This window comes from Echinops telfairi, unplaced genomic scaffold, assembly GCF_000313985.2.
Source record: "Echinops telfairi isolate 266 unplaced genomic scaffold, ASM31398v2 ScPeMD7_7400;HRSCAF=8409, whole genome shotgun sequence".
Lineage (NCBI taxonomy): Eukaryota > Metazoa > Chordata > Mammalia > Afrosoricida > Tenrecidae > Echinops > Echinops telfairi.
In genome coordinates this window covers 23538397-23564259 of record NW_022111300.1, presented here as the reverse complement: position 1 = coordinate 23564259, position 25863 = coordinate 23538397, and the positions used below count along the sequence as shown (strand labels likewise).

The following is a 25863-nucleotide window of genomic DNA, read 5'->3' as shown; positions in this document are numbered from 1 at the left end:
TTTTTTTTTGGTTTTACCTCAAGGTCTATAATCCAACTTGTGCATGGAGTGAGGTATGGGTCTTGCTTCATTTTTCTACAGGTAGATATTCATTTTTTCCCAGCATAACTTATTGAAGAGGGCATCCGCTTCCCATTTGATATTTTTGGGGCCCTTATCAAAAATCAGTTGCCTGTATGCTGATGTTTTTATTTCTGGGTCTTCAGCTCTTTTCCATTGGTCTGAATATCTGTCGTTATACCAGTACCACACTGTTTTGGCAACTGTGGCCATATAATACATGCTAAAGTCAGGTAGAGCAAGCCCTCCCACTTTGTCCTTCTTCTTGAGGAGTTCTTTGCTAATTCCCTCTCCATATAAAGTTGGTTATTAGTTTTTCCAATTCTTTGAAGAAGGATGATGATGTTCATATCTGGATAACATTAAACTTTTATACTGCCTTGGGCAGAACTGAAATCTTTACTATATTGAGTCTTCTAATCCACGAACATGGGATATTCTTCCATTTGTTGAGGTCACTTTGGTTTCTTGTAATAGTGTTCTGTAGTTTTCCTCATACAAATCCTTTGTTTTTTTCAGTCAGGTATATCCCTAGATATTTCAATTGGTGCTTGGCGAGTTTTAGTTTTATATTGGTATTCATGTCATGCTTTATAGGTTAACCTACTGCTTTTAAAGGAGGAAGCTTTGCGTTATAGCACCTGTTACTGCACTGAGAAGTAGTTAATTCATATGGCCCTTCTAGCCATAATTCCTTATGTGATGTGTTATAATGTGCAACTCCATGCCCGGGGCTATAAGCTCATTTTTGGAGGGCGCTCTCTGTTATACTAATGGTCAGATTAGGGTGTGATTAAGACCTGGCTTTAGTGGAGGGCATGAATCAAGTCACACCCTTTGTTTCCTGGGGGAGACAGTCTGCTGAAAGACAAAACCCACACCTCCATCAAGCCCAGGCCTCTGAGAGAGAGAGAAAAGCCGAGGTCCATTGGAAGAGCACATTCTGGATCTCTGTCTGAAGTGGCGGAGCCCAAGACAGAGGCACCACAGACTGAGGCACGGAGATCATGGCACCAAGCTAAAGGGGCCGTGCGGAGACTATGGGACGGTGAGGGCAGCGGCCAGGGGACCAAGAGGCTGAGAGGCTGAGGACCAGAGAAAGACTTGGTTGCTGGGTGAGGAGAACTGATGCTTGTCAACCCATGACTCTTTCCTTACTGTTTATTGATCCTGATTCTTAGTTGCCTGTTAACTCCCTATTAAAACCCCTTACTCATGAGTATTGGCTGTGAGGTCTGGGTGACCACTGCGGTGATTTACTGAACAGATGTAGAGTGGCGTGGGAGGAAGAGAGAGAGAGACAAAGCACAGAGGCATGTCTGACCCCTCTGTTGGCAATACTGAGACCAGCGAAGGTCTGATACGGCCACCACACCATTTACTGAATGCACTTTTCCCCACCTGCCTTTGGAATGGTGCCTCACATTATTAATTTGCATTTGTCCTGCAAATTATGTAATTGACTCAAGTCCCTGGGGAGACCAGACTACCACTGCAGGCATGCACATGCCTTGGCCTCTTCTATGGGATGAAAACTGGGCTCACAGTACATTCACATCCTTTTTAGCAGAAACCGTTTTGCAGCTTCTATTCTCAGTACAATGATCTTTGCCACTCTCAACAATAGTTCTGGTGTTCACCCAAAATATCTTTGTTTAAATAATAAGTCAATCACTAGTGCTTACACTGCTTCCAAGAGTGTGCTTCAAGTGCACGGAATTGGCTTGGTTTGACCCTTCCTGGAGGACCCGTGGCAAGCTTGTAGTATGCGTCTCTTTGTACAGACTGTTCACAGTTTTAGAGAATCAGAAGCAAAGGAAAACCTACCGTATGTACTTGTGTATAAGTCGAGTTTTTCAGCACATTTTAAATGCAGTTTTTGTGGTAAAATTAGGTGCCTCTGCTGATACTCGTGTTGGCTTATACTCGAGTATATATGTATTTAAAAAAATCATTTTATTGGGGGCTTGCACAACTCTTATCACAATCCATATACCCATCCATTGTGTCAAGCACATTTGTGCATATGTTGCCATCATCATTTTCAAAACATTTTCTTTCTTGAGTCCTTGGTATCAGCTCCTCATTTTTTTCTGCCTCCCTTCCTCCCCCACCCACCCTCCCACCCACATGAACCCTTGATAATTTAGAAATTATTAGTTTTTTCATGTCTTACACTGACTGATGTCTCCCTTTATCCACTTTTCTGTTGTCCATCCCCCCTGGGAGGGGATTATAGGTAGATCATTGTGATCTGTTCCCCCTGTCTCCTCCACCTACCCCTTCCCCTCCTGGTATGGCTACTCTCAATATTAGTCCTGAGGGGTTTATCTCTCCTGGATTTCCTGTGTTTCCAGCTCTTATCTGTACCTGTGTACATGCTCTGGTCTAGCTAGATTTGTAAGGTAGAATTGGGGTCATGATAGTGCGGGGAGAGGAAGCATTAAAGAACTAGAGGAAAGTTGTATGTTTCATCAGTGCTATGCTGTACCGACTGGCTCGTCTCCTCCCTGCAACCCTTCTGTAAGGGGATGTCCAGTTACCTACAAATGGGCTGTGGGTCTCCACTCTCACTCCCCCTCATTCACAATATGATTTTTTGTTCTTTGATGCTTGATACCTGATCCCATCAACACCTCATGATCACACAGGATGGTGTGCTTCTTCCATGTGGACTTTTTTGCTTCTCAGCTAGATGGCTGCTTGTTTATCTTCTTTAAGCCTTTAAGACCCCAGACACTATATATTTTGATTGCCAGGCACTATCAACTTTCTTCACCACATTTGCTTATGCATCTGCTTTGTCTTCCACGATCATGTCGGAAAGGTGAGCATATGGAACGCCAGGTTAATAGAACAAAGTGTTCCTGTGTTGAGGGAGTACTTGAGTAGAGGTCCATTGTCCATCTGCTACCTTAATACTAAACCTATAACTATATGTATATAGATCTATGTAAATCCATGTTTTTCAGAATCCAACTTCATGCTTAAAATAGCTAGGGAGAGCTGAATGACTACACGAATCCTATACTTTGTTTTAAAAAGTAGAACTAAAATAATTTACAATCAGAAATTGATCACTTAGGGAGGCAAACAAAAATCTAGAGTAATGCTAAACATTTGTGTTTCAAGGCTAACTGAATCATAGTCATTTATTTGCTCTTTTGGGAAAAAGTGTGGACCTCAAATCCCTTCCTTTTAATTACAGACCTCTTAATTACACACAATGTAATTTTTAAAATCTCTAGTATACGGAAATATTGACCCACAAAACCAGAGAGCGGCAGATCAGGGTAAGTTAAGTTATGCAGCTGTAACGAGTTAATGTCAAAATGCCAATGAATGAACCCGACTCAGATTTCCCTCCTGCTTCTGCTACAGGCTTCTAGTAGACACAGGCGGAGGCTGGCTGTCTTCCTCGATGTCTGCACCCTTAGACTATGTGCACTCTCTTCTTGGCAGGAGAGAGTGACTAAAGAAGGGTTTGTGTCCCCAGCCTGGAAATGACATAGCACTTCTTAGAGCTGACTGGGCAGAACCAGCCATGTGTCTCCAGAAGGAAAGGGCTACCGGATACTGACAAACACAAGGGATGCATACTCATTGAGGAATGGGTCTTCACAAATAACTTGGGACGGCTCTCTTATCCTAAATGAGGCAACTCAGGGCCAGGGAGGTGTTCGTGGGTCAGATAGCACGTGAGAAGTGGAGCCTCCTCGTGACTTCGCATACCAGCGCCACTTCAATCTGGCCAGCAAGATAATACGGTGTGACTAAAGTAGAGGAAGGAAATGGTTTATGTTTCTGACTATATTTTATTTGAAATACCTAACATGACGAGCTGCCAAATGACCAATGTGGCCACTGAACATGGAATAGAGATTCTGACAGAACCTGGGAGTCAACATTAGGAAAATGACGTTGTCCTCTCATTGTATTGCTTCACTCAGCTCCTCAAAAACAACAACAAAACAAATCTTATAGTTCTTTGGCTAGATTTTAAATAGATTTCACACCTTTACATGCTAGAAAAATTATTATTTTTCTATGAACTTTATCCATACCTCAATTATTTTGAATGAAATATATACATAATTGTAACTCAGTGTGAACACACATTCCTAATCAACCTCGCTATCTTTTCCTCTTAACAGATTAATCTACAGGAAAGCACAACTGCTTATCTTCCTGCTTTGGCTGCTGACATAAAGATGCCCTTTCTCTATAAGCTACCTCCTCTTCTGGATGACCCTGGGGAGAAGGCCTGTGGGAGGCAGGGCCTTAGGCTGTCCTGGCACCTCAAAGCTAATTTGGTTCAATCAGTTTACCTAATTTTCACAGCACTTCTGCTCTCCAGACAGACTACAGACTTTAGATTAAGAAGCAACCAAACAGCAACAATTACTTTAAAATGAAAGCCTGAGATGCCATTCAGCTTGGTACCAGAATTATGTATGCGTTAAGGCAAAAGCATAAAAAATTAGTTGCTATGGGATTTTTATATAAATACCACCAAAGAGCAGTGTTTATCAGATTGTGTTCTTGCTGTGCTGAGGTGACGTGTGACAGTGGGCTATAAAGTTGATCGAGAGTACCCTGGTCCTGCCTGGGGCTGTTTGGTATTCAAATAACTTAAAGGGACACTCAACTTAGTTTGATGCATAAAACACCATCCCTTGAAAAACTCAGCTAGTGTTTTGGCCACAGGCAATAACTGTGTTGGCCTTTCTTGCTTCTGTACCTCAGCAGAGCCCGTATTCATGAATTGCCTAGGCACACAGGCTGACTTTAATAGCTTCATTAGGAAGCGGTTAGATGTGGAAGACTTCTCTGGTCTACTTGCCAGTCTCATCCAGAAAGCAGTTTGGGCCTGGCTGCTTTTAGGGGATATCAAGTTGATTCCAACTCACAGCACTCCCAGAGACAGGGTTTTCAAGCCTGTAATCTTTACGAGCGTGAGGTGCCGGGTCTTTTCCCCAAGGAGCGGCTGGTGGGTTCTAACCAGCCCCTTTCCCTTAGTAGCCAACGGCTTCCCCGCTGCACTGCAAGGGCTCTGTGAGCTGACAATAACATCCGTTCTGTTTGCCTCGAGTTCTTTCTGCAGTTGTGTTTGCCTCTGAGATAGCAAGATATTGAGACAAACAAAACCCACGGTGGATGGAGTCTCTGATGATTTGACATGGCTCTGCGCACCCGGGGCTCTTCTAATGTGGCATCTGAGCGTTTGAGCATGAGGCCAGGGAAAGAACTGATTTCACAGCAACCCATCCCCAAGCGGCACAGGAGGAGAGCAGAATCCGGTTGGCGAAGGTTTCCTTTTCCGCTCTCCTTTCTCAGCTTTTCCCATCTTAGTGGGCCTCTACCAAGGTGTCCTGCTATGTCATTAACACCCTCCTTCTCTGGTCTTGTCATGATAGAAGGCCCCAGGGCTCAATCCTTACCCTCATATCTTGGGTGACTCCAACCCTTCTAATGGCTTTAAAAAAATCATTTTATTGGGGGCTCTTACAGCTCTTATAACATTCCATACATCAATTGTATCAAGCATATTTGTACATATGTTGCCATCATCATTTCCCAAACATTTTCTCCTTGAACTCCTCTTTTCTTCTCATGGCTTTTAATAACCTTCATTTGTCAATGACTTCCAAATGTCTGAACGCCAACATCAACCTCATCACTGACTTTCAGATACACATGCCCGACTGCTACCTGATAACTTCATTTGGATGTGTGATAGACACCTCCAATCCCCCCAAATACAACTCTCATTTAATTTTGCCAAATCCTGCTCTTTACCACCACGAGCATCCCAAAAGTTTTTACTCTGGATTTCTACCTCTTCCCCTTTGCATGTATGCTATCCTCTGGTGCTTCTCTCGGATTTTATCTGTTCCCTCAATCCATTAATGTTTTTGCTTCCTCAAAGAGGATCCCTAGTTGCTCTATCAAATATAGCTATCACCAACAGTCCTGCTTTATGTTTTGGGCATTTTATTTTCTGTTATCACTCAAAACCCATAAAATACATTACATACTGATTTATTTTTTATCTACCTCTCTCAACAGTTATGCAATTAATAGAGAATGGTATCTGGCATTGGGTAAATGCTAAACATTTGATAAATTACTGAATGATCCTATAGCATAAGTCTCAGTGTCTTCCTCCATAGGTAGTTTTTGATGTTTGGACAGGTAATAATCTTTCTCTCTCTTTTAAAGTTTTTATTATGAGTTAGGTGAAGGTTAAAGAGCAGAATATCAGTTTTCCATCCAATAGTTCATGCCCATTTTGGTTTCACTCATCTATTACAATTCTCTCCATGTATCACCATGTATCCTACTTCTTCTTCTTGGTATTTCCTGTTTCCTTTCCTCCTCTTTCCTAGCCCTTTGTACCATGTCCTTGGGTAAATGCTGTTCTTTTTGATCCCAAATGGTTGATTGTTCTAACGCAAGCATGGGTTCCATTCCAGATCTCAAAGTCAATATCCTGTGGGTTACACCAGTCTCTGTCTGACCAGTCTGATCCCTTTTTCTGATTTTAAGTTCTGTTCCACATTTTCCTCCTACTCTAACCAGGAACTTCCAGAGTGAACCTTTTCAGAGCGGAAGGTAGTAGTAGCGGGGCACCATCTAGTGCTTCTGGGCTCAGAATTGTGGAGACTGACATTTGCATGGTCCATTGCTTCCATTGGTCTTTTACATGTCATCTCTCTTCTTTCCCCTGGATAGGGAGAGACCAATAGTTGGACCTTAGCTGGCTGTTATGAGCTTTGAAGACACCACTTGCTACTCAACCAAGTAGGATGTAGAATCTCCCTTTCTTACCTGATAGCTCTGGTTAAGACTTCCAGCACAATATTTAATAGGATTGGTGATAAAGAGCATTCTTATCTGGTTCCCGTTTGCAAGGGGAATGCTTTCTCTATGTTGAGAGTAATGCTGACTGTGGAGACTTTATATATATCCTTTATAATGTTGAGGAATTTCCCTTTTATTTATACTGTTTACTTTTTATAAAAATCAAGAATGGGTGTTGGATTTTCTGTATCAATTGGTATAATCATGTAATTCTTTTCCTTTGTCTTCTTTATGTGATGGATTACATCAATTGTTCTCCCAATGTTGAAGCATCCTTGTATAGCTGACACAAATCACACTTGGTCATGATGTATTATTGACGAGTACTTACATTAGGTCCCAAAGTCTTTTGATATTAAATCAACTAGTTCTCTTTTTTCGATCAGTTAATGCTGAAATTGTACTCCCTACCCTAATTCACTGTGGGTGGCAAAATATTGCGATCCCTATTATATTATAAATTTTCCTTTTCCATCCCAATCCTGGAGTTCGTGGTTCAAGGCATACCCTATGCTCTCTGCAGAGTGCTCTCTCCATCTTCTTGGGTTAGCTAAAACCTGGATTTTTCGTGAGGTCAATGCTTCCCCTATATTCCTCTTATAGAAATGGTTTATATTCAACATACCTTATGTATCTCAGGTCAAGAAGTGGCACCAAAAGCATCATTGCTCCCATTTTTGCTTTTTGACTAGTATTTATCCAATCTCTCATTAAATTCCTATTAAACTTTGAGGATCCTGTCATCTGGCCCGCCATGTGTTTCCTTTCCCTCCTTACAATCACCGAAGATGTTGATACCTGGTCACAGACTTCCTCTCCAACTCCTATCATCATCTCTGCTAATGTCAATGTCATATGAGTGACACTCAACCTACACACTGACTTCTGTTAGTTCTTTGACCATCTCAAACTTCAAAGATTTTGGCACAAACCTTTCCCAAGGGCATATCTTAGAACTTGTCATAATTAAAGCTGCTTCTCTTCTGAAATCAGCAATTCAAATGTTTCACTTCCACCTGAACCCCAAATCCTACCTTTCAAGCTTGTTTGCTCAACTATTCCCTTTGGCCTTGCCAGACCATTAATTCAAATAGTCATTGCTTGAAGAACTGGGAACAAAATGGTGAACAAGACCATCAAAATCTATCCTAGTGGGACCACTGACAGGATATCTTCTTCTCAGTCTTTAGCCCTCATTCAACTTGAGTTTCATGGTCTATCATTCTAATTACTCTTTTAACACTGTTCCAAAAAAAACCCAACAACAACCTTAGCTTCTTTTGTCCCCTTCCCCAAATCCGACAAAATCCTAACAGTGGATGAATCCCAATGCCTGCATTTCTGTGACTAACAGGTTGGGCAACTTATGAAAACAAATAAAACAACAAAGCAAAGGAACAGAAGAGATCCACACTGAGCAGATCCAAAATAGATCACAGGTGTCAACTTGACGTTTGCTGGCAAAGTGAACAGTCCTCTGGTCAGCGGTTTTGCTCTCCTGAAAAGTATTATCTATCCACCCATTATTCTTACTCTCCTTCTATATGAGATCATACTATACATCGGGTTTTTGTAAACCACTTTTTAACAAAAATATCAGGATGTAGAGTTACGATATCAGGATATTTCCCTTTCTTATCATCTACTCTAAACCATTCCCCTTCCCACGGGTTACGATGGCCTTACTCCCCTCTTCAAATATAAACAAGCAGGCATCAGGTCATTTCCACTCAGCTACTCGAGAGACACCTCAACCCAACTCGCGAGAAACCGAAATCGTAGCATGGAGCCAATCACTCTATATTGGCAAGTGCCTTTGCTACAATTCCAGTTCCCCAGAAACAGGAGCTGTCTTGTTTTCTCCTACTCTTTAATACGATCAATGATTTCATCAATTTCTAAATTCTTCTTCATCTGCACTGAAGATTACTAAATTTATAATTCAGTATTTCCTCACCTGACCCCACTGACCCACCCCAACAAAGGTTATGCCCATTTCCCTGCCTCTAGCTCATTCCTCCCCAGCCCAATTTCTAAGTGGCAAATCTGATCATGTTGCTCTGATGGAAGAAAAACCCTGGCTTCTCTACATCTTTCCAATTCTTCAGTCTGATTTATACTATTTTGATCCTCTCACTACCTCTTTGAAATTCCATCTTCTTTTCACTCCAAAGTAGACCACACATTATCCATATACAACTAACGGCAGTCTCCTAAAAGTGACAGAAAAGGAGCCAAACTTGACCTATGGTTACCATGGGTGGCAGTTACATAATCTTCTTCAACTTGCGAAGGGGTGGAGTCTAGCCAGTCAATCAGGTCATAGCCAATGAGGCATGTCTTCTCCTGAGGATTCTGGGAACTGCTGTCTGGCAGGTCAGGAGACTGAACTCTAGGTGCACAAAGAGGTGGCTTGGGCTCAGGCATCACCCTGGGCTGGGCACCTGTGGCCCCTCAGAGGAGAATCCAAGAAGGGGGGGCATCTAAGAGTGGGGATGCACATAAAACCTCCCGTATCTGGGTCAAAATCAGTGATAAATGGCAGGTTGGAGGGAAAAGAAATGGGCAAATGGGTTATGCTAAGGTGAAAACCCAACACCACTTTGGTCTCTCAGACAGGCACAGAGCAGAATAGTATTTTTTCCTTAGGTAACACTCCAGCTGCCCAGAACAGCGAAGCCATGGTTGCCAAAGCTGCCTGTGGTGCTGACAGAGTAGACTGGCAGCTGGTCACTGAGTGGCACACTCTAGGAAACACCTCGGTTCCCCCTTCCTGCTGACCGGGAAGATACCACTGAATCACAGTTCCTTCTGGGGGAAACTTCGCTCGGGTTACATTGCATAATTCTGCGGGTAAGTTGTGGGAGAAACCAGTGCTTTCTCATTCCTAGAATCTACCTCGACAACAGGGCCATCTAGGCCACTTCATTTAGCATACTTTGTGCCCAGCTACGTCTGCTACTGGTTTGTAGCTTGGTGAACACGAGGAGGAGTTTTTGCCTTTTTAACTTCCAGCTACCTCACAGTCAAGAAAAACACAATCTAAAGAAAGGTAAGTAAACAGGAAGTGACTGACTGAAATCAGTATTTCATTGAAAAAATAAGGATTGGAAGGAAATATGCTAAATACTAAAGTATCCATCAATGTATAGCTAAGGTATAAAGTGGGCTGTTACTGTGTGGGTGTGTGCCCTTCAGTCGATTCTGAGGCATAGTACTCCACGTGACAGGGTGGAACAGCCCTATCGTGTTTGCTAGGCTGTAATCTGTGGGAGCAGAGTGCCAGGTCTTTTCTCACACTGAGGTGCTGGTGAGTCAAACCTCCAACCTTCTGACTCATAGCTGAACACTTCACCATTGCATAAGCAGGGCTTCTTCTGTAGAGGCTTCCAGGGCTACATTTAACATCCTAAATATATTTAACATTATATTTAAATGTTACCTTTAACAATCTATATCACTCTTGCAATGGGCTTGTGACTACTGCCCAAAAAATGGCAATTCACTAGCAAACCAATTTTTATTGGACTCTCCCTAGCTCCTATACACAGCCCTCTAAAAAAGGTATTACAGCCGATACAATGGGAAAAGAGTGTGCTGGGTGTCCATGTCACAGCCAATTCATCTTAATCAGCAGTTTAAACTTGGCTTTGGAATCAAAGGCTGAAGGGAAATTTGAAGTCGCTCATTAAAGCCCATTACAGTATTTACATGTAAATATATTTATATAGGAGGGTGGGGAAATAGATCTATGTGCATATATTTATAGGTTTAGTATTGAGGCAGCAGATGGACACTCAAGTACTTACTCAGTGCAAGAACATATTGTTCTAGTAAACGGGCATTCCATGATTCACACCTTCCCAACACGATCACTGAAGAAAAATCTGTGCATAAGCAAATGTGGTGAAGAAAGCTGATGGTGCCCGGCTATCAAAAGATATAGCATCTGGGGGTCTTAAAGGCTTGAAGATAAACAAGTGGCCATCTAGCTGAGAAGCATCAAATCCCACACAGAAGAAGCACACCAGCCTGTCTGACCACGAGGTGTAGAAGGGACCAGTTATCAGACATCAAAGAACTAAAAATCATATCAGTGGGTGCTCACCTTCCTGATATGATCACTGAAGACAAACGTGTGCATAAGCAAATGTAGTAAAGAAAGCTGATGGTGCCCGGCTAGCAAAAGATATTGCATCTGGGGTCTTAAAGGCTTGAAGATAAACAAGTGGCCATCTAGCTCAGAAGCAACAAAGTCTCCACATGGAAGAAGCACACCAGCCTGTGCAACCACAAGTTGTTGAAGGGATCAGTTACCAAGAATCAAAGAACAAAAAATCATATCATTGTAAATAAGGGTGAGTGCAGAGTGGAGACTCAAAGCCCATTGGTAGGCAACTGGACACCCCCTTACTGAAGGGTTGTGGGGAGGAGATGAGCCAGTCAACGGTGCAGGGTAGCAACGATGAAACATATAACTTTCCTCTAGTTCTTAAATGCTTCCTCCCCCCTCTATCATGATCCCAATTCTACCTTACAAATCTGGCTAGACCAGAGGATGTACATTGATGCAGATAGCACCTGGAAACACAGGGAATCCAGGACAGATGACTCCTTGAGGACCAGTGGTGAGAGTGGCGATGCCTGGAGGGTGGAGGGAATGCGGGGTGGAAAGTGAGAACCGATTACAAGAATCTACATATAGCCTCCTCCCTGGGGGATGGACAGCAGAGAAGAAGGCGGTGGGAGATGTCGGATAGTGTAACATATGATAAAATAATAATAATTTATGAATTGTGAAGGGTTCATGAGTTAGGGGGGAGTGGGGAAGGAGGGGGGAAATGAGGAGCCGATATTAAGGGCTAAAGTAGAAGGCAAATGTTTTGAGAATGATGATGGCAACAAATGTACATATGTGCTTGACACAATGGATGTATGTATGGATTGCGATAAAAATTGTAGGAGCCCCCAATAAAATGATTTAAAAAAAGAAAGGAAGAAAAAGCTTTTTTGTGAAGCCTAAATGAATGGATTTCATAGATGCTAATGTTATATAAATGGTCCTTGAACAGTGCAGACGGTCAAGTGCTTGACCACCAGTCCAGAGGCTGGAGGTTTGAACTCGCCCAGGGGCATCTCAGGAGCATGTGGCAGCGTAGTGGTTACACATTGGGCTGCTAAGCACAAGATCAGCAGTAAAAATTCACCAGCTGCTCCTTAGGAGAAAGATGGGCTTTCTACTCCTGCCAAGAGTTACAGTCTAGTCACTGAACATATAGGTGCTATAGCAGAGTGTGGTGAAGAAACTAGATGGTGCCTGGCTATCAGAAGGGATAACGTCTGGGATCGTAAAGCCTTGTTTTCATACAAGGAGTCTCTAAGTGAAGTACCGGCTAAGTGCACATGAAGAAGCACACCATCCTGTGTGTTACAAGGATTGTAAATAATGTAATCAAAATATAAAGGAGGAAATGGCATCAAAGCTTACATTGTGAACACCTGGTTTGCAGAAGGCTGTGGATGACAGCAGAAGCCCAAAATCCATTTAGAGCATCCACACGTGGATTAAGCCTCTGGTGAATTCCCTCCCATCATAGTTGAGGGATGTGAATTTTTCCCCCCCCAGGCAGGAAGCATTGTATAGTTGATTATGGCAAATGTAGTAATAGTTAGGTCAAAATGGAATCTCTTATCATTTGATCTCCATTTTGACCCATTCTAAAGCTTATTTATTTATTTATTTATATTTAAGTGAAGGCGAAATATATATGGATTAAGCCTCTGGTGAATCTCCCCTGACCATGGACCAGGGATGTGAATAGCCTTGCTAACATTCACCAGGCATTGGAAAGTGCATTGTGGCAGATGCAGTTAGATCACAGCCCAGCATCCTATCATTTGATCTCTCTTATGATTCAGTTACAATTGTTCTCATTTTTAATATTTTCTATTGAGGGTTTATCTGCTTTACTTTGTTACTGTTGCTAGTTAAGTTTTAATGAAATCCAGGATTAGTAAATCTAGAGAGACAGTAACTGGTCTAGTGGATCTGTGGGGGTATAATGGCTGGGGAGGTGGGGGGATGAGGAGGCAATAAAGATGAGTACCAGAATGAAGAAAATGTTCTGAAACTTATTGTGGTGATTATTGTACACTCTTCTTGATGTGACTGAACTATTGAATTGCATGATATGTGAATTATATGCCAATACAACTTCTGAAAGAGAAAAGTTACAGTAATGGAAATCCACAGGAGCATTTCTGCCCTTTCCTACAGGTCAAGCATTGACTCGATTGGAGTTAGTTTGGGTTTTGTGTTCTTGTTTTAGGGTGTTTTGTTTTTTTTTGCTTATCAATTTTTAAAAATACTTTTATTGGGGGCTCTTACATCTCTTATCACAGTCCATACATTCCTCCAATGTGTCAAGCACATTTACACGTATGCCGCCATCATCATTTTCAAAGCATTCTCTTCCCACTTGAGCCCCTGATATCAGATCCCCATTTCTTTCCCCTCCCTGCCCTCCCTCACAAATCCTTGATAAATTATAGATTATTTTTTCCTTATCTTACATCATTCTCCATCGCTCCTCACCCACTTTTCCATTATTTGTCCCCCTGGGAGGGAGTTCTAGGTTGATCCTTGTGATCGATTTCCCGTTTCCCGTTTCTCCCCATACCCTCCCCTAATCCTCCTGGTATCTCTACTCTCCTTGTTGGCCCTGAGGGGTTTATCTATCCTGGATTCCCTGTTGCAGGTTCTTATCTGTAGCAGTGTGCCTGCTCTGGTCTAATCCGATTTGTAAGGTAGAACTGAGGTCATGATAGTGGGTGAAGGAAGCACCAAAGAGCTAGAGGAAAGTTATGTGCTTCATTGGTGTTATACTGCATCTTGTTTTGATCATCATTTTATCGTTTTGTCTTTTTAAGATAATTTTATTGGGGGCTCTTACAGCTCTTGTAACAATTCACACATCAATTGTACCAAGCATATTTGTACATATGGTGTCATCATTATTTTCTAAACATTTACATTCTATTTGAGTCTTTGGTATCAGCTCCTCTTTTTACCCTCCTACCCTCCCACCCTGTGACCCCTGATAAATTATAAATTATTATTAATTTCATATCTTACACTGACAGCTGTCTCCCTTCCCCCATGATGTCTTCCCCCTTCCTCTCCCTACCTTCTCCCTACCCTCCTGGTATCGCTATTCCCATTTCTGTTCCTGAGGACTTTATCTGACCTGGATGTGGTGTGTCCTGAGCTCTTATCTGTACCAGTGTACATGCTCCAGTTTAGGTAGACCTGGGGTCATGATAGTGGTGGGGAGGAGCATTAAAGAACTAGAGGAACGTTGTATGCTTCCTTGGTGCTATACTGCACCCTGGCTGGCTGTCTCTTCCTTGTGACCCTTCTTTGAGGGGATGTCCAATTGTCTACAGATGGGCTTTGTGTCTCCACTCCGATTCCCCCTCATTCACATCCTCTTCTGAATCCCATCTGAACTTCCGGCAGCACCCTCTCAATGTACTGCTGCAACTGTTGTTGGATAATCTTCAGCAAAATTTTACTTGTGTGCTATATCAATGATACCATTTTATAGAGTGAGCATTGTGTTTGGGTCACCTTTCTTGGGAATGAGCACAAATACGGATCTCTTCCGGTCAGTGGTCTGGTAGCTGTCTTCCAATTTTCCTGAGTGAGTGCTTCCAGTGATTTTTCAGCTTTCAATGGGTATTCTGTCAATTCCTGGAGCCTTGGTGTTGGCTAATGCATTCAGTACAGTTTGAACCTCTTCCTTCAGCACCATTGGTTCTTGCCAGCTGCTGAAATGTGGGCTGTTGACGAGTTCTTTTAGATACAGTGACTCTGTATATCCTTTCCATCTTTTCTGCATGCTTCCTGCATCATTCAATTTTTTGCCTAGAGAATGTTTCAAAATTGCAAGTGGTGGCTTTAATTTTTTCTTGAGTTCTTTCAGTTTCAGATATGCTGAGTGTGTGTTTCCTTTTTGGTTTTCTAATTGTAGGTCCTTGCACATTTCCTTATTATATTTGGGTTTGTCTTCTCCAGCTGCCCTTTGAAAATTTCTATTCAGCTCCTGCACTTCATCCTTTCTTCCATTTGCTTTAGCTACTCAATGATTGATAGCAAATTTCAGAGTCTCTTCTAACATTCACTTTGATCTTTTCTTTCATGCCTTTTTAATAACCTTTTGCTTTCTTCATGCATGACGTGCTTTAAAATTTTTTTAAGTTTAATAAATCCTTTTATTGAGGGCTCTTACATCTCTTATAATAATCCATATATCAATTGTATCAAGCACATTTGTACATATGTTATCATCATCATTTCCAAAACATTTTCTCTGTACTTGAGCCCTTGGTATCAGCTCTTCTCCCTCCCTCCCTCACTGGTGAATTCTTGATAATTTATAAATTATTTTTATTTTCATATTTTATACCGTTGCAGTCTCTCTTCACCCACGCTTCTGTTGTTCGTCCCCCCCGGGGGCGGGGGCAGGGGTACATCAACCATACTTTTGATGTCCTCCCACTGAGCTTCAGGACTTCTGTCTGTCGTTAGTGTTCCACCAGCAGCCACTGTTAACAGAGTTGTTCTGTTTTTTTTATCCTATTTTGAGCCTTGTTATGTGTCTGTCTAGTCAGTTCCGACTCACAGCAACCCGATGTACAACAGAACAAAGCGCAGCCTGGTGGGGTTCCCGCCATCATCCCTGAAGTAACCCTCATAGTTGTTCTTATGTTTGAACCCGTCGTTGCAGCCACTGTGCTAATCCACCTTGTCAAGAACTGTCCTCTTTTTCGCTGTCCCTCTATTTTACCAAGAATGATGTCCTTCTCCACAGACCAGACTCTCCGGACAACATGTCTAAAGCACATGAGATAGAGTCTCACCATCTTTGCTTCTAAGGAGCATTCTGCCTGGACTTCTTCCAAGATAGATTTGTTTGTTATTTTGGCCATCCAAGGTACTTTCAATATTCTTCACAGCTCCATCATTCAAAGGTATTGGTATTTCTTTGGTCTTCCTTATGCAATTTCCAACTTTCACATGAATGTAAGGTGATTAAAAATACCATGGCTTGGTGCACCATAGTCTTCAGAGTAACATCTTGGCTTTTCAGCACGCTAGTATGGAAAGCCATGTTAGCTGAAAAAGCTGCCCCCCCTTCTTCAAAAGCCACAGATAACTTTTTACCAGCAGATTTCCCCCTGTCTTTGTTTGGAGATCTCAAAGGGTATCAGCTTTATTTTCTTTCAATTTAAAATGAACTCGACACAGGGAGTTACCCTCCATGTGACACAGGAGCAGAGAGAGCACAAAAGACTCTGAAGTCTGCAGGGTGTGAAATGATCATTTTTGCACTGATATCAAATTCTCCATTGCAGTAAAAACACAGTGCTACAATGCTGCCAGAAACCTCTGGTTTGAGTATCTCAGTGTCACATGCCCTTATGATTGTGTACATCAGTACCCTTTGCTGTACACACACACACACACACACACACACACACACACACACACACACTTACATCAAGTCTCCAAAGGAAGAAGTAAAATAACTAGAGCATGCGGTGGTGATGCATACTCAGGCCTGGAAGTGACCCTGAGTCCTAGTGGCACCTGGAGCAGGAGAAAAGGAAGCAGGCCCCCTGGCCGACGCCGGCCCATCAGTGTGCACAAAAGCATATGACCCTTCTGTAGTCCCGGGTGCTCAGAACCCCAGTGCTTCCAGTTGCAGGCTAGCTCTTTGTTCTCCTGCAGTTGGCTTGTTCATTTGTAAGCCAGTGCTGTGGACTACGGCTGTCATCTGTTCCTGGCAGGAAACACTGTCTGACCTTTGACCAGAGCCTGGTTCTTCCACCAGGAGCTGGCTGTCGGCTTATCAATGGGAAAGGTAATCTGAGTTGGAATGTGGAGCCAGCAGGCACGGGGCCAGATGGCACAGAGGGACGGTTGCTGAGGACTCTTCCTCCGAGCGAGCTGACACAACCCCTCCACATACGCATACCAGGGGGGCACACGGACGAGGAACCTTTAAAAGCACCCTCAAGAAAGTCCAGAGGACTCCAAACAGTCATTCAGAAACAAGAGTGGGGCGGGGGCCATGGCAGGACACCTCAGTTTTCATCAGGCCAAGTGCCAAGTATGTGAGCGCACTGACTTCTATCAGGGCCATTTCTCCCAGAGGGAGCTCTCGCCAAGCACCAAGAACAAACTTAACATCCCTTCCCTCAGCAGGGACTGGCATGGTTTTCTACCACTGGCATTCCATATAAACAAACAAACAAACAAACAAGCAAGCGAACAAGAAAACCTGTTGCCAGCGAATCCAATCCAACCCCTGACCACACCCTGTCTGTTATAAAGAGATCTGCTTCATAGGATGCTCCTGGCTTTCAGACTGAGGATGGCAAAGGACCAGACCATATTTTGTTCTCTTTTCCCTAACGTCACTATGAATCAGAACTGATTAGATAGCCGCTAACAACAACAACAAAACAAATCTTTAGGGTGGATCACCAGGCCTTTCCTCTGAAGTGCCACTAGATGGGTTTGAACTGCCCACCTTTAGGTAGGTCAGTGCTTGAATGTACACCATTGGGGTCACTTAGGGACCTTCTAGGCCTTTCATACTGACTCTGCTGTCATCCATAGCTTTCTGCAAATCAGGTGTTCACACTTTAAGTTTTGATGCCATTCCCTCCTTTATATTTTGATTATATTATTTGCAATCCTTGTATCACATCTTGATACCTGGAGGATGGTGTGCTTCCTCCATGTGGTCTTAGGTGATGCCTCACTTAGATGGCTGCTTGTCTGACCTTTCACCGTCTTTTAATGTTCCCTACATCATTCAATATTTTGCTTATGGAAACTTTCAATATTGCATCTCCCGACCTCCTCCTTCTTCTTCTTCTTCTTCTTCACTTCGTTCAGTTGGACACAGGCTGGGCATGTTCTTCCCTTTTGATTTTCTATCTCCAATTTTGTTTTTGTTTTTTATTATGATGCTTTATTTTTTTTCCCTCAAGCTGCCTTTTGCACTTGTCTGTTTAGCTCTTTTTCGTCTTCATTTCTTCTTTTCTAGCTCCCTATGTTTGAAAGCAAGTTTCAGAGTCTCTTGGGACATCCATTTTGGTCTTTTCCCCCTTCCTGTCTTTTTAATGGTTTTTCGCTTTCTTCACATACGCTGCTCTTGATGTCCTTCCACAACTCACCTGGTCTTCAGTCCTTCTGCTTAATGTGGCTGATCTGTTCTTGAGATAGTCTCTAAATTCAGGTGGGGTATAGTCAAGGCCGTATTTTGGCTCTTGTGGACTTGTGTTAATTTTCAAAATGATAAAGGATGGACAATTTTATGCATATTAAGATACACACAGTGGCGTATAGGTTTGTACAAGACAAGTAACTACATATAATGTGTATCTGGTTTCTACTGTGGTGTGCTGGTCCTGAGTTAGCCTTTCTTCTTAGCTGTAATGATTGGTTCTGGTTTCCTTGGTTGTGGTTATCACAACTTGTGATAGGCAGCGCCTACAGCTATGCCTCTAGACTGATTCCAGCTCTTTCAAAGGCTAAAGCAGTCTCCCACTTATAGTAGTTATCAATCTTCCCTTGCTTGCCAAATGGCCTACGTTGAACTTAGTTGACTATTTTATAAGCATTTATGGATGAGTGCCAAGCAAGCAGACAGTGAGCTTTCAATCTTAGCAGCAGTCATGTTTAGCATGCACCCATGACGAAGAAGGAAACCCAGGTAAGACTTGTTAATAAACAGGCAATGCATCGGCCCGTCACCCAACTTGGACTTTTTCTTTCTTGAGCAATCTCGAAGTCTGTACGCCAAGTAGCATATTCAATTCAGATTCTCTGAAAAGTCACAGCCACGCTGCTTTGTTGAGAACACAGATCCAGAAATCTAAAGGCTAATGAAATCAACATTAATATGCTTCTCTACTTTTTGCAAAAGGCTTTCATAAGTTGACACCCCCAAAATGTGGCTAAACTCTTAAAATGTTACAGATAATGCAAAATGATAAAGTGAATTTCCTCATAAGAAATAAAGAAAAATGATGACAAAAAGAGAGTAACTGTTACAATTTTTTGAGCAGGACTACATTTCCTTTACTATGAAATGAAAATACTTTATGGAGAACACTATGGAAATTGTTTTAAGTGGGCTACAGGAACCTGGATGACAGGTGGAGTAGTAAGAAGTTCTGTGTGGCTACCCCCCCACAGAAACATGCAAAACAACAACAGAATAGAAATGGTTAGAACGAGCTTTGCCATAAATCTGGTGAAAAGTCAGAGGTTCATCCCAACCAAGTGAATGTTTGTCAAAAGGCTGGGAAAGCTTTGAGTGCTTATTCCTGGCTCAGGCTCAGCCTAGCTGAGCAGCGGCAATGAAGTCAGCGTGGTTTCCGCTTGGCACAGTGGCCCCTGGTTCTGGAGGGGGCCAAACCAAAACCCAGTACCACGGAGTCTATTTTAAGTCATTTGTGATGATTAGAGGGTTTCTGAGGCTGTGAGTCTTTATTCCTTTGGAGCAGTCAGTAGGTTTGAGCCACTGAGCTATCAGTTAACTGACCAAAGCGCACCCCACAGCACCACCAGGGCTCCTTAGTGAGCAGAACACATCTTGTTCTTGGTAAGTGCCACCAAGTCATTTCTAACTCACAGCAACCCTATGAAAAACAGAACAAAATACTGCCCCGTCCTATGATATCCTCACAATTGTTCTTGAATTTGAGCCTATTGTAATGGCCACTGTGCCAACCCATCTTATTAAAGATCTTCCTTTTAAATATTTTTTTTCTTCCGCTGCCCCTCTACTTCACTAAGCATGATGTTCTTTTCCAGGGACTGGTCTCTCCTGATAATACACCCCAAGTATGGGAGACAGAATCTCGCCATCCTTGCTTCTAAGGAGCATTCTGGCTGGACTTCTTCCAAGACAGACTGGTTTGTTCTTTTGGAAGTCCATGGTATTTTGAACATTCTTTGCCAGAACCACAATGCAAATGCATTCGTTCTTCTTTGGCCTTCCTTATTCAATGTCCAACTTTCATGGAGGGGAATATTAAGTACTGTGGTTTGGGTCAGGTGCACTTTTATCCTCAAATTAACATTTTTTGCTATTCAACACCTTAAAGAGTTCTTGGGCAGCAGATTTACTCAATGCAATGCGTCTTTTGATCTCTTGACTGCTGCTCCCATGAGCATTAATTGTGGATCTAAGCAAGACCAAATCCTTGACAACTTCAATCTTTTCTCTATTTATCATGACATTGCCTGTTGGTCCAGTTGTGAGGGTTTTGGTCTTCTTGACATTGAGCTGTCATCCATACTGAAGGTTGCAATCCTTGACCTTGATCAGCAAGTGCTTTAACTCCTCCTTACTTTCAGCAAGCAAGGTTGTGTCATCTGCATATGTCAGGTTGTTAATAAGCCTTCCTCCAATCCTGATGCTACTCTTCCTATAATCCAGATTCCCTGATTATTTGCTCAGCTTATATATTGAACAAATATGGTGAGAGGATACAACCCTGACACACACCTTTCTTGATTTTTAAGCAGTAGTTCCTTGCTCTGTTCACACAACTGCCTCTTGATCCATGTATCAATTCCACATGAGCACAATAAGGTGTCCTGGGATTCCCGTTCTCAAAGCTTTCTAAAGTGTGCTATGATCCACACTGGTGAATATGCCTTTGCATAGTCAACAAAACACCAGCAAACCTCTTTCTGACATTCTCTGCTTTGATGTCAAGCAATGACATCCCTTGTCCCCAAAACTTTTCTTTATCCAGTGTATATCACTGTCAGCTCCCTGTCAATGCACTGCGGCAACTATTGCTGGATGATCTTTAGCAAAATTTTACTTGCATGTGATATCAATGATATTGTTCTATAATTTGCACATTCTGTTGGATCATCTTTCTTGGGTGCAGATACACATCTTATTCATAAATTATTGTGTTTATCTGTTCATATCTGTCAGAAAATGCTGGCTTTCATCCATTTCTGCTCATCCGCTGCACCCATCTCTGCACAGCGTAGAGGAGTGCCAGGCATTGCCTGAGACAACGGTCAGTGATGTCAGATGACATGGAGAGAAAGAAGGCACTTTTGTGGAAGGTTGGGGGCAAAGTGAAAAAAGAGGGAGAGAGTGCTTTTGCGAGAAGATGGGGTTATCCTAGGGCGCTCTGGTTTAATCTGTAGAGCCACATGCATATGTATGGAGAGGCCTGAGCTTAGCACAGACTGGAAGAAGTTGTAAGTTTCCCCAGAGAGCTGATTCCTAGGCTCAGTAGAAGACAGGTTCATTGTTGAAGGCATTCCCCAGCTCAGAGGCAATCTGCAAAGACTGCAAGAGGACTAATTATTTTAGTTCCTATTGGTTTGTTGTTGTTGCTTGTTTCTTTTTCCGCTTTAACTCTTGATGTAGTAAACAATTGTTTTGGAAAAGGGAGCTAGTGTAGAAAGGTTAATGGTACTTCTGAGAAATAAGCTTGGCAATGCTGCACAGCCCCAAATCCACTCATTGGGCATCCACCCTAGGGCATGGTTTGAAGAGCTTGGTCCTGGTCTCTTCATATTTTACCCGAGGAAGGGGAGGGACATCAGATGAAAGTGTCCCTAGGAGTCAGAGAACAAGAGAAGGGAAAAGAGCCCTTTCACTCTGAGGATAGAGAGCGCCATCCCCTTGCTGCATGCCTCTGCTGATCCGGTTGGAATAATCAGCTTTGTGTCGCCACATGACTGAGAGGCAGAAACTCGACCATCCACCAAAACCAGTGACAAGATAGCTGTCGCAGTGCATGATCGCAGAAGATACTGTCTTCGTTTTAATATAAGATATATCAAATGTTCACACATGAATAGGGAAGGACACCAACATATGCAGCTGTAATAAGACTTTTTCCCAAGTTAAAAAAATTGGGGCGATCCAATGCTACATAAATGCAAATATCTGCCTGTTGCAAGTATACTTTTTGATTAAATTGGCATGCATCAAGTACAATTAGAAAGGTTATTTATAACAAAGAAATACATAATTCTCCATCTTAATAGGGAAGACAATTACAGCTGACGGATGCTAATTAGCATTACTACTTTTGCTCTGGGTGTCAGCTATTTCCGGCCTGAACTTTCTTGTTGGCGATGGACACACCAAATTATGGAAGGCACAAAAGGGTTAATGATCAGTGACATTCGTGCTCCTCCCTAATTCACTTGACAATCGCATGGCTATCTACTCAGTTCTTGCTTCACAGGTCAGGTGGAAGTGCAAGCTCTGAGTCAGTCGCACGGCTGGCAGGCAAGGGCTTTCTCCATCCTTTCAGAGCCAAGGCTCACAGTGCTACCCAGGTGCCAGTACATAAGGGAGAAAGGCCTCCTGTCCTCTTTCTGGGGGAGTGGTTGGTGGGATGTTACCTATTGCGTTCAGCCACCCGGTCCTGCTGACCACAGCACTTCCTCTGGAGCAGCTCAGAGTTGTGTGATAAGCGCTGGGCCAGACAGGGAACCGAGAGCAGGGAGCACTCCAGCTCTCAGCCCAGGAAGCTATCATGGCCGCCTCACTTGTGCTGTAAACTACATGTTTACTTTGTTAGTCTGAGATAGATGAATATTTCTACATACAAAGGTGCCCAGCTAAACCTAGGATAAGTGATATTAATGTCCTATGGTCAGTATTATTGAACCTCGCAAGCAATAAACTTTATGAGTCGATAAATATTACATTTGCAACATAGTTAACATTCCTTTACTGTCTCCAGCACTTATGACACATTGTAACCGCAAGTCTACAATACATTATTCATATTTGGGGTGTCACCAAGTGATGGATTGCTGTAGGAGAGGCTGTCCTTTAAATAAATCAACAAATAAAAATGCAAATGTTAACATTTTCAGCCACAACTTTTCCCATCTTGTATGGGGAATGAAAAGTCCACGTGACCCTGACACCCAGCAGAGGGAACAAGGAACAACCTGCGAGGTGAGTGAGCAAGAGGGCTTGGCCCTGCCCAGTCCTATCACCACACGCCTGTGGGAGGCTACCGAACTCTTCAGGTATTGGTAGTTTTTTCCTCGCTGCAGAGAACAAAAAAAACCCTGTCCCCACAAAGCATTGCTGAGTCCCCACCCTCTTCCTGAGTCTTGGGACTTCCCGTGGGACCCCGCAGTGAAAGGGGAGGTGCTCTGGTCCCTCTTGGTGCCTTCAGCAGTTTGTAGAGATGGCGAACAGACCTCTTCTCGAGTTGAGAGTTTTCGAGGAACTGAAAAGTAGTCTATGAAAAATGACTTTTCTACACTTTGAAATGAAAAGAATTCAGATCATCCTGCTTCGGAAATCTGGAACGCAACCAATGCGCCTTCCCACTAACTGATTTTCATAGTCCTGGGCCTTCCTTCCAACTCTGCATTTTGCCGACCAGCTGGCTAAGCTGCCACTGTGCATTTCTGAGGCCACAGCCGATGCGCTGTGCCCTGCTCTATTTAGCCGAGTGCTCATTACTCTAGAAGCTCCTGATCATCTCACTTAGCTGATCTGCAGTCCCGGGTCTCAGCGGTAAACAGTCCTCGTTGTTTGTAAGGCCCATAAACAAGAATCTCCACAGCAGTTTGAGCCTGGGCTTGTAGAACTCACCAAGTTGATACGGTCTATTCAGAAAACGTGTGCGGCGGATCTTCTACAAAGCCCTTACTAGGAAAACATTTTATTCTTTTTTACGCTTATCTGTAAACTGAAATGCAACTATCAAAAACACATTAAGATAGTGTTGAAATTTTCATTTTAATCTTCCACAATAGGGAAATGCACGGTTATGACTGAAAATCCCATTTATCTCCTCTCAATGAATGCCTCAAGGTGAGCTGGGATGGGCCCTCTTGGGGTACGCGTGGCTAACCACTCCACCCCCTGCCCCAGAGCTCTTTAGAAACACTACTCATAGTGGGACACTGGGGAAATGCCGCCACTCATCATAACATTTTACAAAATAAAATGATCAAAAAGGAGCATTGGCGGAAGAACGAGGTAACTCAGTTAATATTTCTTTTGAATGCGAATGACCTTGGACATGGGGAAGATCTCACCGGTCACCTAGTATGATAGGTAAGACACTTGGCATGTAAAACACAAACTCAAATCACTCCATATACTTGAGACTTTGTTTCCTACATTTTAAAATGAGGTGACGGTAGTACCACCTCATAGGGCTGTGACACACAATGGCTCAGCACAGTGCTAGGCAAACAGTGCTAGGCACCCCCCCCCCAAAAAAAAAAAAACAAACCCACTGCCATCACAGTGATTCTAGCTCACAGGGACCCTGCAGGACAGAACCTCTCTGCCTCACTGGGTTTTCGAAGCCGTAGCTGGGCACATCGTAGATGCTTACTAGATGGCCGCCATTACTATTATCCTCTGTGATAGGACCAGTTTCCCCTCTCAGATCCAGAATTAAAGGCACACAATGAAGAGCCACAGCTAGAAAGAACACTGGCTTTAGGGATGCCTGGGGCTGGCTTCTGCGGCTCAGTCTTCTGAGGTGGAGGCGGGGTTCATTTTCCCTGCTTCTGAAGCTATCCCAGGTTCAAAGAAGAAAGGCTAACATACATCATTAAAATCATCAGACTTGAGATGAGCACTTTAGACATTGTTCATTTGCAAAGCCAGTCATTGGATAAGATGCTAAGTGGTCAAAATTAATTATGCCCCCAAGGGACAATAAACCAAACCCTTTGGGTATTGCTGTTCAAATGTATATATGGGCATTAACGTACTAGATATGAGAAAGCTTAAGTAATATAGTTCTTTCCCTGACTCCAGAAGAGGCTGATTAAATGGTTAACCTCTCAGATGTCTCTGATGTAACAAAATGCTGACAGTCTTTTAACTGCTACACAAGATTGACTATAATTCCTGAGATCAATTAGTTTAGTTAGTTAAACTTGGGGTCCAAGTATATAAGCATTCTATAAAATATTGGGAAGGGCCTAGAAGATTTTTGAAGGCTAAGAGGATTTTCTGATGAAAGACAAAAATTTGTTCATTTCCACGGGAATCTTTGTCACTTGCCATGAACAACTCAGAACAACTTATGTATAGATGTGAGGCACCCTGGTGGCATAGTGGGTTACACATTGGGCTGTTAACCACAGGGTCAGCAGTTCAAACCTACCAGCCACTCTTTGGGGGGAAAATGAGGCTTTCCACTCCCTTAAAGATTTGCTGGTGAAATCCACAGCTCTACTCTATCATATGGTCTCTGTGAGTCAGAATAGACTCGATGGCCATGAGTTAATGTATAAAGAAAAGGGCTCTATGTAGTTCAATCTGGTCACATCAACATGCTTCAAAGAAAGTCCTCTCTCTTGAATAGGGCTATTAGGAAGTCTCAAGATTTTCCCCTATGCTTAATAAATAAACCTCAGAAAAGGATCTCATCTGAAGAATGTGAAACCAAGGAGTTCATGAGGCTTACCGGGAGGTGTCTGGTTGGAATGACGATGTGCTCACAGTTCCAAGTGCCTTTTGGCCTCCTGTTGGTATAGGCGATGTGGATGCATCTTTTCTAATTCCTGCCATTGTGCCTGTATGAACCATAAAAAGGGAATACTTTTGGCAACCAATAAAAGAAAATGAAAAACTATTCTATTCTAGGATTACTAGTGATTATAGGAACCCCAAACTTCAAAGGCAAGCTGAGGTAGTTTATTGTGCCACCCTGGCCGATAAACACATGGGGTTAATTGAAGGGCAGAGGGATAAATGGCGCGGGGTAGGGGTGGGGGGCCCTCGCCTCTCTAGTTCTCGGGTCTCTTGCTTTCTGATGGTTGCACCAGGGTGCAGCTGCCTTAGCCAGTTCCCTGCTTCAGCTGGCAAGGCTCACTTC

At 42.9% G+C, this 25863-nt stretch overlaps 1 protein-coding gene across 3 annotated transcripts in view; it reads right to left on the bottom strand.

Annotated features, from left to right (window-relative positions):
- KIAA1328 (KIAA1328 ortholog) overlaps nt 1-25863 on the bottom strand; it is a 294794-nt gene that overhangs the window by 5436 nt on the left and 263495 nt on the right. For all 3 annotated transcript variants that reach the window (XM_045296078.1, XM_045296079.1, XM_045296077.1), the window contains one exon: nt 25453-25561. In XM_045296078.1, coding sequence (XP_045152013.1) covers nt 25453-25561 — 109 coding nt within the window. The remainder of the gene's footprint in view (nt 1-25452; nt 25562-25863) is intronic.